This window comes from Ascaphus truei, chromosome 1 (genome assembly GCF_040206685.1).
Source record: "Ascaphus truei isolate aAscTru1 chromosome 1, aAscTru1.hap1, whole genome shotgun sequence".
Taxonomy (NCBI): Eukaryota; Metazoa; Chordata; class Amphibia; order Anura; family Ascaphidae; genus Ascaphus; species Ascaphus truei.
The window spans coordinates 46,045,489-46,065,549 of NC_134483.1; the positions used below are offsets into that span (position 1 = coordinate 46,045,489).

Here is a 20,061-nt window from a genome sequence, read left to right on the forward strand (position 1 = left end):
TCTCATGTCCTATCTCTGTGTCCGGCCAGTCTGTGGATTCATGTCAGAGTGTCAATACGTCACTCGCCTTTCAACATATTTCGAGTAATGAGCGGTTATGCGCATGTTAGCTGTTTATTTGTGAGTGTGATCACATATGGTTTAGCACACTATTGATGTCATTATTATTACAATTATTATTCTTTTTTTTTTAAATACACGAACGATAGAGAGATTTTTCTCTCGCTGTATTTTCTCCTAAGATCCCTTGAGGAGATGAAAATAAATATTTACGGAAAATTAGCCGATGTGGTGATGGCGGCATAAAGGGAGACGAGCCTGGGGGCCACCAGGAAGCCCCCTACCCCAAAAAGCAGCAAGAATATAAAGCAATAAGAATTTCAATATTTTATATTTAGTTATGTAAAGCTCTTTGGGCTTTATCTATGAGTTATAACGCCATAGGGATTTGTTTCTAATGTATTGGGACATAGATTCCTCTCTATGGATGTTTCTTTTTATGATTGGTGCACTTGGCACACTGTATTGTATTACAATTCCCTGTATGCTAGTTTATGTTCTGTGAAGGGCCCCGCACATGGTTAACACCATATAAATATACATACAGTACATCTTCATCAAATGTATTACAACCATTTGAATAAGGTTTGTCACCTGGCAGTCCTTGTGTTCCTGGTAACCCAGGCGGCCCTTGAACGTAAGTGGTGGAGGCCAAAACCTTCTCAGCTGTCATTTGTTTGTTCGACTCGGACACGCTGTTTGGTAACAATGCAAACTATAATAAAGAAACATTAGTAAGCAGAGTAATGTTAGTTCGGTTTATTTTAAATATGAGTACTAAAGGCCCTGCCATTGTTCTGATGAAAAGTTTCTAATAATAATTGGCGAAACAAAAAAAAAATTACGTTTATGACATGCAATGCAGGGTTAAAAAGAGTACTGAACTGTGCTGAGAAAGCTTTGCTGCAATCTTGCATGATCTTATGTAAAAGGTGTAAAAAAAAGTAAACTGCATTGAAATATCAAGATCATGAAGCTTTATGTTTATATTGAAACAATAAAATTGACAGAAGTGTCTAAATCTGTAAATCAAGCAATAAGGGTATGGTTTCAAAACAGTTTGCACTATACAAAAGGACAACCAATACAAATAAAGACCATAAGCGTTATAGTTATGCAGCATATTGCAGCCTGTGTGATATATTTGAACATACAGTATTGAACACTGTAGGTAGGCACAGAGGATTCTGGGAAATGGCTTCCAGATGACCAAACAATGTCATTTTCTCTAAAGTCTCTTCCCAAAGTTCTATACTTCTCTGGTATTTAAACTGCTTCCAGAGCTCTGCATAATGTAAGTTGAATAATACATTTATTTTATATGTTAGGCAGCATGTAAACATTTATGTTATCGGTAAACTAAAATTGGCTTGAACCTGGTGACTCATTTTTTCACCTGAGGAAAGGGATGTAACCCCAAACCGTTGCGTTGTAGCATCATTGTCATTAATACATCTCTAAAAATGGTCTTATAGAGCTATAATAATGGTTTCATGAGTGCGGTCAGCTGATTATATTTCCAGCTGTTCAACTTATACAGTTGCCTGGAGAATCCATACTGTGATTGTGCAGTCTTCATAGTGAGCTCACAAAAACTATATTGGTTGTACTATCAGACCTTTAAGATCTCGCATTATTGAACATGTTCGTTTAATTAAGAAGGATATGACACATCCGGTTGCCCTTCATTTTTCTACCTGCCTCCTTGGGGGTATAGGTAACTTTTCATTCAAGGGCATTGAGCATGTTCCACCACATGCCTGAGGTGGCGATCGATTAAATAAGTTAAACCAAAGAGGGATGTATTGGATCTACTGTACACCCTGAACACCTTGAGTCCCATAGGAATCCACATCGGTTGGGAACTTAAACATTTTCTAACTGATTAAATTATCTATCTTTGAGTGTTTTTGGGTGGGATTTTCCCAATATACCGCTATCATACCCTGAATCATTGTCACTGTTTTGCTGGATATACAGTTTCAGTATATATGTTTTGCACTAGCACTTGGCCATTGAATATCTTGTGAACTTGTGAGGCTCTCTGATCTAGACACACACCCAGGTCTGCAACAGGGAACAGGGAGCAGGCTGCGGTTGAGTTCCCTGCCCCAGGAAGGTACTGGACCCAGGACTGCTGTGGAGAGAAACCTGCACAAGGACTTCCAGGCCTCTAACCCAGCTGAAGTGGCTGCAAGAGTCAAGTGGACGCCGGTAGGCCTATTGTTTCTCCCAGATGAGTATTCTTGTCTGGGGATTGAAAAAGGTGCCGCGATCCGGATCCTGTGCGGTCAGCTGTGGACCCCCACCTTTGCCCTAGTGTAAGTGTCCGTCTCCCCCTGTCAGCGGGTATTCAGTCCTCTATGGCGGTTTTTATTTAAATCCCCTTGGGCTGTTAGTACTTTCTCTGTTTACTTTTACATTGAATGTTTTTTGTTGTATGTGATGTATTTTTCCTAGACATTTTATGTTAAGAGACCATATGTATGGCTTTAATTTCTGGGCATTTTACTTTTACCTTTTGAGCTGAGAAGGGGTTGGATCCTCTCAGCCATTTATGTGTTTGTTTTATTAAAACACTGTTATTAACTCCATCCCTTGTGCGCTTCTGTGCAATTTTCTTTCTTTGTTTCTCAGGATGTCCTCCCCCCTCTTGAGGGGGGATCACCTCTGAAGTGGGAGCCTCTGGGGAGACGCTCCATGCACGTGCAGCACAGGGATTATTCCAACTATCACTTCTGCAGCACGAGCGCTGAATATCCTATTCCTGTCTTCTATTTAAGTAGTTAAACTGGTCCATGAAAATAAAGCGTTCTCGACTTATGTATCTGTTATGTAGCTGTTCACATACTTGTAATACCTGGCAAGTCTTCTTTTTGAGGGTACTGTAGCAATTAAGTGGAATTAAGGCAGTATACTGTGTGTACAGAAGGGGGAGTGTTATTTATGTACACAAGAGAGATTGTAACAGTACAAATATAAAACAGTTAGTTTATTGGTAGATGTCTAAAGGAATTGAGCTAGATAGGATATTTTGGAGCGTATCTGATTAGCTCTTTCATTTGCCGCCAGAACGTTCAAAAGGTAATTAATCTTCTTAATTGGAAATCTGCAGATTAAGGGCAGCAATTATTGAATAAATTACTTGAACATTTACAAATCAGCAGCAAAGTGCATTCCTATCCTATTCTGGCTTTTAATTGAGCTTCTATAGGTTATTAAATCTACATCTTTGCAACAAATAGTTAGTCCTCTAATTTACTCTAGAGAGTCCCAAGTGCTATGTATAGCCCCTCAAACAACACATGGAGAGACCTCAGATACCAGGAAAATATGCTAATATGAGTAATTTGCATATCCGATTAGCATATTTCCCAGGTACCTCAGGGGTACCAATTTTATGTGCACAAGTGTCTCTCCGTGTGTTGTTTGAAGGTCTCTCTAAAAAAAAAAACTCTGCAAATATTCGCACTTGCAAATAAATGATATATTCCTAGAAAATTTGAATGTTGGTGAATTATTTGTCTCTCTCTAAAAATTAGCAGCAGACTGAATTTTGGCGGGACAGTAGGATTTAAAGGAAAAAAAAACTATAATTTTCTTGATGTTGCACGTTAACAAGAAAGTTGTATAAAGGAATTTCTTTCTTGCAACAGGTCGTCATTTGATGCTGCGTTGTCATGGCGACGCATCGTCACTATCAGAAGATGCAGGCGGAGAAGCCGGAGAGAAGGTAACAGGCAGTTACAGAGGCCCATGCTCTCCCTCTGCAATCAGTTGAAATGTTATGGGGAATAGTGCGGGGCCTCGGTATGCGCGGGGCTCGATTCGCCCCCCCCCCCTTAGAAAATGTCTTGCGCCCTCGTCCCCTAAGGCGTGCCCCCCCATATATTTTAAAAAAATTACATAAATTACACATTAACTTGCTTATCTGTCATCAATTTCTATGTTTCTACTTCTTTATGTCATGTAGAGAAAAAGCAGTTGTAGTCCTTCTACTGCTGCTCTGTCATTGGCTTATTCCCAGCAGCACACGCCAGAGGGCAGCATGCATACATAGCTGTATCATATCAAGGGGGTTACATACTTGTTTAAGTCATGTATAGAAAAAGCATGTACCTTTTGCTTGAGTTGTAAAACAGTCTGCTTTATTTGGTGAAATTCCTTGCACGTTTCAGAACAAATTCCTGCTTTCATCACATTGTTGGATTTCTCATATTCTCCTGAAAGCGAAGCAATGTCTGTTAGACTGGAATATACTCATTATTACACAAGCGCTCCTCAAATTAAAACTAAGCAGCCAACGTGGACCTGACTTACTACAATCTATGTTCCTAAGACTTGGTGCCCCAGCCATTGCCAAACCAATTGCTTCCATAGTCAACTAATCTCGGTGGAATCTACCTGTCTGCAGGCCATATCCCTAAGACCTGGAAAACTGCCAGAGTTGTCCCAATCTTCATAAGTGGGGCCAAAAACACTGTCTCAAACTACAGGCCAATCTCTCTTCTCCCAATACTATCCAAACTCATGGAAAAATGTGTTCACTCCAATGAAGCGATTACTATAACAAGACAAATTTCCCTAGCCAATTCCAATCTGGCTTTCGCCCCAAACACTCCACGGTAACTACCCTGCTAAAAGTTTGCAATGAAATCCAGTGTGGAATGGAACGGGGACAACTCACTGGTGCAATATTCCTAGATTTTGCAAAGGCTTTTGATTCTCCAGTGCTCTGGAATAGGGAAGCATGCTTTAAACTGGTTTCATTCCTATCTATCAGGTAGGACCCAACATGTGTCCATCTCAGGCTCTAACTCCCAACCCTTTGGATATCACCTGTGGTGTCCTGAAGGCTCTGTTCTGGGGCCCCTACTCTTCTCAGTGTTCATCAATGATCTTCCCACAGCTTGTAAGGCAGCTTCAATACACATGTACAGTATGCAGACGACACAATCGTACAGTATATGCACACAGCCATAGCCTCTCCGACCTTGAACACATACTCCAGTCTGACTTTTTGAGACTCAAAATCTGGATTTCCCAAAACAAACTGTTTTTAAACACTGACAAGACTGTAACAATGGTATTTGGGACCAAGACTACATTTTTAAAGCTTCCAGTGACTGAGCTCCAGATCAGAACCAACGCTAACACCACCCTAACTCCTGTTACTAGTTTTAAATACCTGGGCATATGGTTTGACTCCCACTTAACATTCAAGATGCACATTGATACCCTGACATACAAAACCTATGCCAAACTAGGTGTACTTTATAGAAACAAATCCTCCCTAACTCTGCTGGTCAGAAAGTGTATCGCACAGCAGATGCAAATGCCAATTATCGACTATGGAGACATAGTATACGGCTCGGCACCCCAAACCCACCTTGGCAAACTTGATACCCTCAACAATTCAATATGCCGTTTTGTTCTCCAATGCAACTACAACACACTGCGAAATGCTCAAAGAACTAGATTGGTCATCACTTGAGTCTAGGCGCAAAGTTCACCTTTCCTGTCTTGCCTTCAAATACTTTCTGGGCAGGCTCCCAATCTATCTGAACAAGCTCCTCACCCCTACCACATGCAGCACATATCATCTGAGATCTGATTCCAAAAGACTGTTCATGGTCCCAAGGCTCAACAAAGTATCCGGCCGCTCCTCCTCCTCTTACCGTGCACTCCAAAACTGGAACAACCTACTGGAGACTCTCACATCCACCACCAGTTTAAGTTCTTTCAAAACTAAGGCTGTCTCACATTTTAATCTGGTCTGTAACTGTTTCATACGCCCATAATATACATCTTCTCTGACTGTGCATGCAATGTCTTGTATATAATGTTTACCCTGTTCATTTATGTTACTGTATTTGTAACCATGTATTATTTGTCATTTTAACTATGTCCAGGACATACTTGAAAACGAGAGGTAACTCTCAATGTATTACTTCCTGGTAAAACATTTTATAAATAAAAAATAAATGAACATAAAATGTGAAAAACATGTATGCTGAAGGAAGTTGCCTTTTTTGGCTTAACAACAGTTCTGATGAAAATATCGTGTGTCGTTTTTTCATTTTGCCCTTAAAATAAACAGTGTTGGTAGTTACGTGGGTGTGGGCTGTAGCTCGTGTTTCTAAATTAAGACCTCAGAACAACCTCACAACAAAATGAAACTGTGATGAGAAACCGATAATTTGCCCTGATAGAAAACTGGGTGCACCAATTTTTTTCATAGCAATCTGGAAGCAGGGGTTCCCCAGGTCCCCGCTGGAGACCCCCCTGCTTCAAACCTGTGTAAAAAAAAAAAAACTACATTGTATTGTCTCTTTAATGTCATGAATGCACATTTAGGGGCAATTTCATTCCTAATATATATTTATTTATTTATTACTTCCAATAGTCGGATTCTTTTCAGTCTGTTATCTGAGCTAAAGTAGGAAAGTTTGAGGCAACATTTTTTTTTAAAAGAAAAATAATACAATTTATCTTTGTTGCTCTACTTTCCCTGTAAGAATAGAGTCAAGGAAAGGTGAAAACTCATTTGGCTCAGAATGGGGACAGTCTTGGCAAATAATCAACCTTTTTACCCATGTACCAAAACTTTGTTAAAAGTCATCTTAGACGAATGACTTCCTTATTTAAGTAAGATGCATATTTGTGGAGAGGCAGACATTCGAATTGGCATGAAACATTCACTATTATAATAGGCAATGGCATAGTTAAAATGCTTACTCTGGTTATTGGTTTGGTGAATGTTATACGGATAGTGCAGCCTTAATAAAATGTATTGGGTAGTGTCAATGTGTTTGCAACTTTAATTGCAACAATTATTATTACTGTATTGTAACTCATTTGTAAAAATTGCAGGTAGTAAAAAAATAGATGAACTTTGTACAAAAACAAAAAAAATATGTGCCAGCGCTGAACTGGTTTAAAATGTTCCAGCGCTAAACTGGTTTAAAATGTTCCAGCGCTGAACTGGTTTAAAAGACAATAGGTGAACGTCAAACTTTAAATCATCCAAGGCAATGTTGTCTCTCTCATTTCTACAAAAATCCAGCATTTATTTATTGCTTTCACGGTGCATTTTGTTTTTTTGGCTGCGTGTTTTTAAGCTTATTGAATTATAATAACGGGAAAGTAGACATTTTCTGCTAAAAAAAAAAAACTGAACTGTTCTTGTACCAGAACGAAATGTGACTGATTTTATTACAGAGTCCGCCGATCCTGGGATTTTCAGTATGTTTCTCTGTGTTTTGCCAGCAGGTTTATTTTTCAGTTTAGATATAGTCTTAGTAAGCTCAAAACCCAAACCCACTAATATGTATTTATGTATGTATGTATGTATGTATGAATGTATGTATGTCTGAATGTATGTTAATTGGAGTGGTATTGGGGTAGTCTATTATTTTTCAGTGGAGCAGTGATTGTTACAAGACAATGGGGCATACAGTATATGTACTAACATCGTTTTTTCACATTTGTGTTGCGCCTCAAATTATTCTGCTAACAAAAGTAATACAAACCTTCAAAAAATGTGAATAGTGTGTATAAAGACTTCATACATGCAGTATGACATATCATTTGTTTGAATTTTTTTATTTACGCATCTGTCAATAATACCTGATTCATACAATTGAATTAAAACAGAATTGTGTTTTATTTATTTATAACTAGTATTATTACATACCAGTTATTATTGTAATATAATTTATAATAGCCATACAGTGAAAATAGTACATTTTTGAACCTATATAATGAAACAACCATGCTGGATAATATACATTTTTGATACATAGCAACTTCATTCTGCGCTAACACTATTAGCAACTTCATTCTGCGCTAACACTATTAGCAACTTCATTCTGCGCTAACACTATTAACAGTCTCTTTACGGTTTATGCCAAGTTACTCTTGTCAAACAACTTTGACGCATATTTTTTTTTTTTTTGGTGCACAGAAATATAATTTTTTCGTACATGTGATTTGAAATTTGAAGATAGCACAAAGTCTAATATATATATATATATATATATATATATAAATATATGTATATATATATATATATATATATATACAATTAAACAAACAAAAAGACTCAGGTGTCCGCCTCAACTACCACAATAGTGGTAAGTATATATTTTCAGTATACTGTATATATATATATATATATATATATACTATATTATAAAGTATATATTTTATATACAAGCACAACTGAAAATTAGTTTGACATTTTGACATGAACAGCTACTCAAAATATGTATATCTTTATTTATATAGAACCATCCAGGTATATAGCACTTTACAATACATGTGGCATAATATTATAACAACATGGGAATAAGCACTTCAGACATAAAACAATAGGTAAAGGAGTCTCTGCCCTGAAGAGCTTACAATCCAAGTGGTAAGAAGGGAGAACTTACAGAGACAGTAGGAGGGTGTTATAGTAAGTGCATCTGCAAGGGGCCAAGGTCAGTGCATATGTGATGTATAGTATCAGCCACCGGAGCTACCCATATGCTTTGTTAAAAAGTTGTGTTTTACGAAAGGTCCTAAAAGGTGGATAGGTGCTAGTCGGATACTAAGGGGAAGGGTATTCCAGAGCTGTGGGGCAGTGAGTGAGAGAGGTTTTAGGCAGAAGAGGGTTTAAGATACAAAAGGGGTAGACAGAAGACATCCTTGCGCAGAATGCAAGTGTCGTGCAGGTGTATACTATGAAATGAGAGCAGAGATAGGAGAGGCAGAAGAGTCTACAGCCTTAAAAGTGAGGAGTATAGGATTTCATAGGAAGCCAGGAGATGGATTTCAGCAGGAGACGCCGAGACAGATTTAGGAGAAAGTAAAGTGATTCTAGCAGCAGCGTTAAAGATAGATTGTAGGGGAGACAGGTGAGCGGCAGGAAGCCCAGAGAGTGAAAGGTTACAATAGTCATACTTCTAGCATACGCAATGGGTACTATTAGCCAGTGAGTAAAAAGATTATTCTCACATAACTCTCAACGCATTAAACTAGTTGTCAGTTTGTGAGATACATTGGAAGGACACTTGAGTAATTGAAACTCATCACTAAATCACTTGTTGGTCTTGCTGGAGCAATACTACTGTAACAATGCATTTTAGCTAATAAGAACAGAAAAGGCAGATAAACATACTGTACAAACGTACCTTGAATGTCCTTAGTGCATGTTTTCCCATCCTCTTCCAGGGAATATCCTTCATGACATTCACATCTGTAACTCCCGGGGGTATTAACACAGATATGAGAGCAGACAGTCTCATTCTTGAAGATGCACTCATCAATATCTAATGTTAGAAATAAGACACAGTATTAGAATTCAACAACACATCATTTACTGAGGAAGGACATACATGTATCTGTGTTATAAAGGCTTGCAGAAATGCTACGTTCAGGTTAATGACTTGTTAATGGCCTCTCTCCTAATAGGGGCCACCAAACAAACTCATGTTTCAATGCTTGTACTAACGCACACAGTGATAATTCAGTTCACCATCACAATGTAAGATTGGGATAATAGGGATCAACGTTCTAGTGGCCGTCTTGGTCTTGTAGAAGGGTGGATGTGTACTGGGCTCTGACTCCTTTTAATGGACCAACATGAGAGCTCTGCAGAGATAATGTTATAGTGATCAGAGCTTGTCAAACCTCAGAGGTCTCTCCTTCAAGTGTACGCTTGAAGAAGAAACCTATAAATTCACAAATAACTCTATGTTGTTCCCTTAAAATGTATTACAACATTCTGTGAACTGTGGATAGCACATTTTTGCTAAAAATAATTAACATACCAAAGAAAAAAAAAAAGTATTGAAAACTGTGAACTTTACACTGCAGGATATTATCCCTTGAGGAGGCAGGAATGCAATAGACACTGTACACTAAGTCTATTTCATTTGTAACTTACAGATGCAGCCAACTTTATTGCAACTAGTGGCGCAGTCCCACAGGTAAAATAAAACGATAGCCTTGGCCCCTTCTTGCACACAGCTAATTTAAAACAATGGCGGCTCCCACCAGTGCGCTTTGTATGACCCGCCGCACTTAATTAATTTGAAGTTATATTACTTTTTGGCGCTACTATTTTGTGTGTGTGTATATATATATACCAGATGCAGATCCGGTGACAGCACACAGTTGACTGTACTCCAAAGATGTGTATTGAAAATGCAGGGCACCACAACCGACGTTTCGGTCCATAGCAGAGGGACCTACCTCAGGGTTGTGACAGTCCTTAAGATTCTACACGAACAGTCCCAAATCAAACAAACCCAAATTACATCATTTTAGCCTCTTCAAAAAACCTGTGTGGTTTTCCATTCATTGGCAATGTGTATATGCAAAATACAGATGTCTATTGTCCTTTTTGTAGTTATTTACCAATGAGTTTGTGTACAGGACTAATGAGATGTCGTTGTATTGCTATATCCGGGGTTTCCTTGTTTTTCTGTGACCTGAAACTGGTCAGCGGGCTCTAAAAACAGCAACACAGGCAAAAAAAGATCAAAGAAAAAATTGGGGGTTTCCCTTTAATAATTGTGATCCTTTCATTTATTGATTTATTCAGGCAGCAGTTTTGCCTTTGTGTTGCAGAATGAGGGACCAAGCTCACAATTGGTGACCAGATTCTTTGAAGATTGTGCTTTTTGTATGGAACAATGTAGAACAGTTGCAGATGTCAAACATTCCTGTATCAAACCACATTGTCTGCTGACTTGTGCATTTTATCTTCAGCAATACAAAGATAAATAAGATCACATTTTTTTTATATTACCTGTGTACCTTCGTAAAATAAACCCTTCATTTCCTACAAGAGACTAGTTATTGGGATCCTTTTAGTCGCTTGATTACATGGTTTTCACCTGTTTTTACACTGGTTTTGCATCCGGCACTGTGAACCCCATTGTGCGATAGGCCCGATCGAAAGGGAAATGGAGCCCTCTCTACTTCCGTTTCTGACAGCCAGGGGGCAGTGGCGGTCGTACAATTGCTGCTGAAGCGATCACGTGACTGCAAATGCTGGAAGCCCAGCACCAAAGAGGTTAAAGCAGCAAATTGATATTGTTTGCTGCCTGGACTTTTTTCTTAGTTTGGTTAATGTCACAAGACAACGGCTTCTCAGATCATAAAGATGCTAGTGTGTTAAACATTCACATATGTTATATAAAGCCATATAAAGAAAAGCAATACAATGAACACCACAAACGTGAGTTATAACTCACTGGGGCAGGGATTCACTCTGCCTGTAAAGTTGGAGGTTTTGCAGTGCTGTGTACAGACTGGAGACTCTTAGTGCTCTCTTAATACTACTTCAATTACAGTCAATTGGTAAGGTCTCACAAGCCCACATGTGACATTTGAACTTTCTAATGCATTTTTATGTCAACACAATGGCAGAACATAAAGACGAAACCAGAAATGCTTTATAAAACATACTTAGACTGTGTATATAGTGTATTGGAGGTTCTATTAATAAAAGTTTTATTTAAGCTAATAAACAGAAGTTACTTCTACAACCATCAATATGAATGAGCTGCATGCTTATGTGTAGTCTTATGCTTTACTAGAATATCTGATGTATTTATTTTGAGGGTGAGGTTAGCAATAACTTTGCTACTGCTGAACGCATTTATTTTATAATAGCTACTTCAGTCAATGGCTTTTGCAACACAAACGTCATTTCTCATCCAATGAAGTCACATGCAAGATCAAAAGCCCCCAAAGTCATGTGCAAACGACAGCTACCCCAGTCATCTTGGTGTATTACAAGACATCACCAGCTTCTTTTCTTTGATATGGCTGCTGATGTACTGTATCTCTGTATATTACTAAAGAAAACGTCTCCATTGAGATCTTCAAACAGTCCTCACTTGAACTGGGATAATTGGATCATGTAACAGACCACAATGCAGTCACTAGATAATATGGGCATGAACCAATGGAGCGTTCTCTAGACCAAAGCTGTACAACCTTGGAACGGATTTTAAACCTGATGGAGATATCACATTTCAATATTCTCTTCATAGATGGGATCTTGCTTTTTATGAGACTTTTTGTAGTGGTGATTGACTTTATGTTGCTGCCAAACACAGCACATCATGCATTCATTTTTATATAGGACATCATTCACAGCCTCTTACTTTTCACTAGAGTAGTTTTCACCAGAAGAGTGTAGTACTTAAACCAATCTATTCCAATTATTATTTCCGCGTTGAAAAAAGTTCCCATCAATTCTTACTTGGCAATAGTTTTTGCGGAAGCCCCTGTATAAAGTATCTGTGTTTTAGAAGTCCTACAGAGGATTGCATAGTAGGGGTAATTGAGATGGAAAACAAAGGATCATTGCTATTATTTTGTTTAGCACAACACTTTCCAAAACTAATATACAAATATAAATCAGTGTAAAGTCACATTTTGAGCCTACAGCTATTCCGAGCATGAGCTGTGTTTTTAATTAGAAATGAATGCTCTGAAATAACAAAACAATTGAGTTATTTAATCCTTGCGTTGCATTTTGGTTTGGGCAAAGCAAAGCTATGATGCCGAATGCATGAGCTCTCGCTGGTTCTATTCCCACAAGAGATTACATCTATTAAGCATTAACCTCTGCAGTGCTCTTATGACGCACCTGGTAAGCCATCTCTGGCACGGAAGAGTCCCTATTGACGTACCAGGTACATCATGCCATAAAGCCTTGTTTTCTCAGGGATGAACGAGGCAACCGCTACAACGGAGACAGAAATAACACTGTCAGTTAACTCATAGCTATCTGTGGTGGCGCACCCATCCAAACCCTATAGAAGCTCTATATCAGGGTCTGGATGTTAGTAACGCCAAGTTTAGGTATGACCTGACTGACGTAATGTTAACTCTCTGCATTAACCTTAACAGACTTCCGAGCATCGCATAGCCTCTGAAAATGCCTAATTTGCATATTATTTGCATGTCATTAACTCTAACGACCATTTTTACATTATGGTATTGTATGTATGGCACTGATTTTGTATGTACAGCACCCCCACCCAAAACATTGCAGTCCGGGCTATGCTCTTTACTGGAGAAAAAACATGGCTTAAGGTTATGCTATTGTCCTTTCCAGATACATCGTTAGTCTTAATGTGACATTAAATTACGTTAACGTCAAGAGATTTAACACAGCTTTGTTCATTAATATCTCAAAAGTAGAACGCCAATGGCCATCCAAACTTAAATCTCTATCCACCTACAGTACAGCAGTAAAACATCTAGTTTCAAATAGATAACACCAGATTCCCTACAACACATGTGCTCAAACAAATTCAATGTGAAGGCCTCAGATCATTTGGGAACTGAGAATAAGTGCATTATAAATAAAATGAATGTCAGTTATCACAATGGCAAATAAAAATAATATTTTGAACATGACTTTCGTGAATATCTTAAAATTAACCATCTGGTTCGAACAGTGTCCAACATCAATGAAAGCCAGAACACTTAAGTGTCCTGAAGATTTATACAGTGACATTGGAAGCAGTTTATAAAACAGAAAATTCAGAGCGGGTGCCAGGACATGTTTTACATTTAATAAAATTGTACAATAAAAAATATGCTATTGAATCCAACCACAATGAACAAAGCTGATCAAATAATGGAATTAAACAGATAAATCTCTCTGCAAGCCCATAACCGCCCAACATGATTAAATGAAACTACTAGTATTACCTAAACAATAAGAGCACGAGGAGACAAGATGGAAATGGTTTGTTAAGGAGGAGAACATTAAGGTGTAAGTGATGTAAATGTTGATAACAAAATTCCTGGGCTCCTTATCATCCCACAGAGTCCTTCTTGGGTCTCTTAGAATCCTATTTGCAAAAGGTTATCCAGATCAAGCAACTGCATTATCACAGGTGTCCTTAAGGGCCATTTCCCCTAAGTAGTGGTATATTGTAAGGTACCTTGAAATGCCTTTTAGCCCTACTTTGTAAATATGGCCCGAACCTCTAAAAGCCCCCATAAGCCAAAGTCTTGCTCTTTTTTTCATGATTTGATAGTGTTACAAATCATGATTTTCGTAATCTCTAGTGTCTGGGGTCACCTTTAGGCCGTGACGATGGTTAGTGAGTGTGCGCACATGCACGAGTGTTCGTGCAGCATCACGCACGCCTGTAGCAGGAGATTTCAGTCCTGTAGGCAGATGCGACGGGGAGGCGTGTCGGGGGGGGGGGGGCGAACCAGCTCACGTGACCCTGCCGTCGCGCTACAAAGACAAATAATTTTGTGTCCTGTAGCTTCGCTCTTCCCGACGCTCACGCGCGCACTATAACCTTTACCATTCACATTAATGGGATTCATCGTGACCGTGCATATGGATGCGGTCTTAGACTACACTGTGCTCTGGTGAGAGCTCCATTTTTTTTTTTGTAACTTAAGATTTTATTGCATTTTTCCAAACAAGTGATACAGAATACAGTATACATTACATTCATTTGAGAGCTCAATTTTAAGCTCCCGACACTTAATATTTTAAACGCTTATATCTTCTGAGCAAAGTCTCCGATTGAAACACTGATCATTTTTTTTTTAAAGGGCAATACAATATGAGACCGCCCAAAGAAAGTAAACTTTGTCCCGTAATATAGTGGGCGCGCTTGCTGCGCCGTGCACGCACGGCACTTATAGTTGGCTGTGGTTAGCCAGCCATTGTATGTTAGGGCCGCGCGCACGGCAGTGAGCGTGGAGCCAGCCGACGGGGGAAGATTCAGAAAAGTATGTATTCTCGCCGCTACCGCCGCTGTAATGTATGTGTGTGTCTGTATGTATGTATGTGTGTATATATGTATGTATGTGTGTGTATGTATGTATGTATGTGTGTGTCTGTATGTATGTATGTATGTATGTGTGTATATAAAAATAATTTTTATTCACTGTAAAACATGTCTTTTTTTTATATATTATTTAATAAATTATTAACTCATTCAATCTATACACAAACATATACAGGCATATCCCGGTTTAAGGACACTCACTTTAAGTACACTCGCGAGTAAGGACATATCTCTCAGTAGGCAAACGGCAGCTCACGCATGCGCCTGTCAGCACGTCCTGAACAGCAATACCAGCTCCCTACCTGTACCGAAGCTGTGCGCAAGCGGGGAGACTATAGAGCCTGTTACAAATGCCTTATTTATATCAGTTATACACGTATATGACGATTGCAGTACAGTACATGCATCGATAAGTGGGAAAAGGGTAGTGCTTCACTTTAAGTACATTTTCGCTTTACATACATGCTCCGGTCCCATTGCGTTCGTTAATGCGGGGTATGCCTGTACACAGACACACACACAGTTACCCAGTGACACACACACACACCGTACCTTCCAAGACTGTCACTCACAGCAGCACGGACCCGTACACACAAAAAGTGTGCGGCACGTGCACGCGCGTTCGCACAGGCGCGCGCACCCACTATTTTACGGGCCTTAGAAACCATTTGGTGCCTCAAAAAGCCCAAAGGTAAAACAACTCCTGAATGACACGTACAATTATGTAGCCATGTGGCCCACCCAGAATTATAGTATAGTAGCTCCTGAAAGTACTAAACCATTACAATAATATATAACTTGTGGTAAACAACACTCAGAGGCCTATTTGACTTAAGGTGATACCTACCTGCCGGACAATGTAGTGGGAGCAGGATAAAGAGAAAGAGGATATCCAGGTAAAAGAAAAAAAAAAAAGAGTAGGAATGTTGTAGGTTCTGGAGTATTTCCACTGACATGCTGGCATCTAGCAGTCCCAGCGCTCAGCTGTATGTAGCTGTGATTTAGGACATACTGTAAGTGAAAGCAGTTCTTTTTATTCATTAAATTCTATCCACAAGAGACTTAGCCGCAGACAGACAGCTTGCTGCGTGCCTACAATTGTTATTCATTATTACATAATAAAAGATGTTTTTTTTTCACAACATAATGTTCATGACATTTGTCAGATATGTACTATGTCTGCAGTTCGCCATATTTCATGTGCCACAAAGACGACTTATACTTGATTGTAAGCTTTTGTGAATATATATATATTCACCGCCTTGTTCTACCAAGCAGAGCTCCTGTGTCCTCCATCCAAAAATAATGTACCAGAAATGCTCCTGCTGCTCTGGTGGTGACTCGCACGGAAGGCCTTTAGGTGGCAGTATGAGTTAGTATTTAGAACAAGTGAATTCTCTACTTAGGACGTTTCACCTTGATGTTTTGCACACATATACATTATAGAATGGAAGCATTCACAGATTACATCGTTTTAGAGAGAGAACTTTTTTTTTTTTTTTTACTGAGTCCCAAGGTGATATATATATATATATATATATATATATATATATATATATATATATATATATATATAAAATCAAAAAATAAATAGATGATACCGTTCTGTGGCTAACGAAATGCTTTTATTTGTGCGAGCTTTCGAGATACACTGATCTCTTCTTCCGGCGGAAGGTAACATCGCCGGAAGAAGAGATCAGTGTATCTCGAAAGCTCGCACAAATAAAAGCATTTCGTTAGCCACAGAACGGTATCATCTATTTATTTTTTGATTATTGAAGCTCGGCTAACACGGTTCTGATACCTCTACATGTATATATATATACATATATATATATATATATATATATATATATATATATGTAGCCAGGTCCCCCTCGCGTGTAGTCAGGTTCCCTCCCCCTCGCGCACTCACCCCCTCCTTCCCAGTTGCGAGCGCGCGTGTGGATCGGGCTGGAGCGGAAGCATAGTGATCCCTGGTAGCTAGGGACGCGAGCGGCGAGCAGGCCGGTTGCCGGGGACGCGATCGGGCCGTCGCTAAGGCCGCGATCGCGTTGCCACCGGCCCGGCGGCTCGGGAAGCAGGGCGCCGCATACACAGGGCTGTTGCGCATGCGCAATGGCAGTGCACAGCGCGGGAGGCTCAGACAGCTCGCGCATGCGCGAGAATAGACTGCCAGCCCCCAGGGTGCTTTGGGGCAGAGACACCTGACGCCAGGGAGCCAATCAGAAGGCCGGATTCCCCTGCTCCCAGTTAGATACATTTCCCGGGGTTTTGCAGCTACGCAGGCACTCAGGATCCGGACCAGCTAGGGGTAAGAGGTGGATGCAGGGGTCAGTGACCCTCTGCATAGGCCAGCAACCCCCAAGGTCCCAGTTAGGTCCTGAGTCATCTAATAGCTTGTGGAGCTTAGGGACAGGCCCTAGATAGGGACACTGCCCCCTTATTTGGTCAAGTAGTCAGGGACACAGAGCGGAAGCCGTGCGGCCCTGCGAGGTGGGTTCTGGGCTCAGAACACCACCCAAGACCCTAAGACTAGGAGAGACATTGTTCGCGCTGGACTTTCAACCCACGCGGTGTGGAGGACAACGTCGGATCGTGCGGATTGATATCGCGGTACCCGTGGCTGGAGCCCGGGCAGGTAACCTGCAACTCACGTGCACCAACCAGGCCTATCACCAAACATAGTGGCTGCGCAGTCACACACACATATGCACAGTGGTATTTGACTCTGGGAGTACGAGACATTTGGGTGGGGGTTACTGGACACAGGGTGGGGTCACATTGTGGGTGGTAGCGTCCGCCGTGACGCCTAGAGGTGATAGCGTCCGCCGTGACGCCTAGAGGTGATAGCGTCCGCCGTGACGCCTAGAGGTGGTAGCGTCCGCCGTGACGCCTAGTGTGGTTAGTGTCCGCCGTGACACCCAGTGTGGTTAGCGCCCGCCGTGGTGCATGATGATGTTATGATGTTATTGAGTGATATATGTGTTTCCATGCAGTAAAGCCAGTCCTGTTTTATATTCGCTCGTGTTGTGTGGTTGTTTCCTGTGAGGGCCTCCTCCCACTCCGTTGGGATCCCTCCCAGGTGGAGGCGTTGCACCTAGAGATGTATGATATGTATGTACCCCAGGTTCCCCAAGCGGAGGCTTAGGCTCCTGAGAGCCACACAGGTTGCACAGCAGGTAGTAGCGGCGGTATTCATAGGGAATACCCGTTACATTTGGAGGCGCTGCTGAGATAGTCCTGGGGTGCCCCACTTTGTAGTACCGTTACCCTGTCAGTCAGCATGTCTGCGCTCACGCCCAAACAAGTGGCCGACTGGGCCGAAAAGCTAGGAGAGCTTCTGCGACACGTGGTCGCCGTAGACGGAGTGCCTGCTGATGTCTCCATGTTTACTGTCTGCAGCGCAGTAAGGACATTACCTGGTCTGGCGGACGCCCGCCTCATAAGCAAGCACTATGACATTGACCGGCAAGAGAATACCCTATTGCTAGCCACTGAACAAGCTATACTTCCTGATAGAGGCCCACGAGTAGTGTATCTACCAGAGACTTTGCCGCACGGATGCCCTCTAATTTACCCGGGAACTGTTTCCAGTCACGTCACTTCCCTCCCCAGACATGAGGATTGGGACGACAGAGATATGGCCGCCAGTACACCCATCCGATCAGATATATCCCTACCCAGAGTGACCTTCTCTTCAGATGCTAGGCAAGGGGCCACCAGTTGGGCCGGCAGTCCGGCCACATCAGCGGTTACTAACCGGTCCGGGAACAGTTCTACCCCAACCCCTAACAGGCAGCGAGCAGCGATAGCCAGTGGCTCCAACAATGACGGCTCCCTGTTAGGAGTGACATTCCCACAGCTAGTGGAAGCGATAACTACGTCCGCTCAAGCCCAAAATTATAGGAAATTGAAGGCGTTCTCAGGGACGGTCCCTGTCCCCACAGGCGAAGAGAGTATCGATTCTTGGAAGGAGCACACCCTCAAGGTGATCGACGAATGGCCCTGCTCTGAAACGGTCAGACGACAGAGAATCCTGGAAAGTCTACGACCCCCAGCGGCCACCATGGTCAGTGCACAGCGTGACCAAGACCCTGATCTCTCTGCTCACCAGATGGTAGACTTGTTAGTCCAGATCTATGGCAAGGAGGAAGAGGAGAGCGAGCTGTGGTTCAAGTATTACGCTCTCAGACAGAAGGAGAAGGAAGACCTGTCCGACTTCCTACAACGCATCCAGCTGGTCCTGTGGAAATTGCGAACTTGCGGCCTCATCCTATCTTCAGAGATGGACGAATATCGGCGCAAGCAGTTCCTCCGAGGGGCCATCCCCACGCATCACATTGTGATTATGATCAGGTGCTCACTAAAGGAGGGACCTCCCCCTACCTTCATGGACATTCTGGGAATCGTAAAAGGGCATGAGGCCTATACCAAGCTGCATGCAGGCACCAAAGCCAAAGATCCTCCGGCCAGTGCCACCCCGGGAGCGTCCGCTCGTCGGCCCAAGACCCCTGTCAAAGAGGAAGATGCGCCACCCAAGTCGCCCTCAACGAAAGGGCGGGCTTCGGGGAGATCCTCCCCCACCTACCCAAGACGACTGGACCTCAAAGACGTCGTCTGCTATACCTGTGGACAGAAAGGCCATTTCTCTAGAGAGTGCCCTAATGGAGACACCCAAGAAAAGGAAACGCTCCGTAAAGGAAGCTCGGCCAGGACTATGATCTGTCAGAGGCAGACCTCAGAAGCCAAAACCGCCGAGGCTACCCCCACGCCTCCCGAAGCCGCTCCTGACCTGAGCCCAGGCGAAGGAACTCCAGGGGGAGATGGCTACTGTCAGGTGGGCCCTTCGGCCATCGTACGTGTGGTAGTAGAGGGAGTCTATGCTGCTGCCCTATTGGACACCGGGTCTCAAGTGACCATAATATACCGGCACTTCTACGACCAGCACCTGAAGCATTGTCCCCTGCGGTCAGCGGAACATATGAAAGTGAGGGGGTTGAGCAACGAAGATTACCCCATCGATGGGATTGTGAGCGTTCAACTGGAGATACTTCAATTGAATACCGGCAAGAAACATCCCATGAGTGTGGAGGCAATGGTGTGCCCAAAACCTCAAGGACAGTGTCAGTATCCGGTCATCCTGGGGACAAATACGGATATAGTACGA

The 20,061-nt window shown here is 41.7% G+C and overlaps 1 protein-coding gene across 2 annotated transcripts in view; it reads right to left on the reverse strand.

The window, feature by feature from the left end:
- CCBE1 (collagen and calcium binding EGF domains 1) overlaps positions 1–20,061 on the reverse strand; it is a 474,905-nt gene that overhangs the window by 38,251 nt on the left and 416,593 nt on the right. For both annotated transcript variants that reach the window (XM_075587449.1, XM_075587459.1), the window contains 3 exons: positions 9,237–9,374; positions 4,180–4,283; positions 655–775 (listed from right to left, as the gene is read on the reverse strand). In XM_075587449.1, the coding sequence (XP_075443564.1) occupies positions 655–775; positions 4,180–4,283; positions 9,237–9,374 (363 nt within the window). The remainder of the gene's footprint in view (positions 1–654; positions 776–4,179; positions 4,284–9,236; positions 9,375–20,061) is intronic.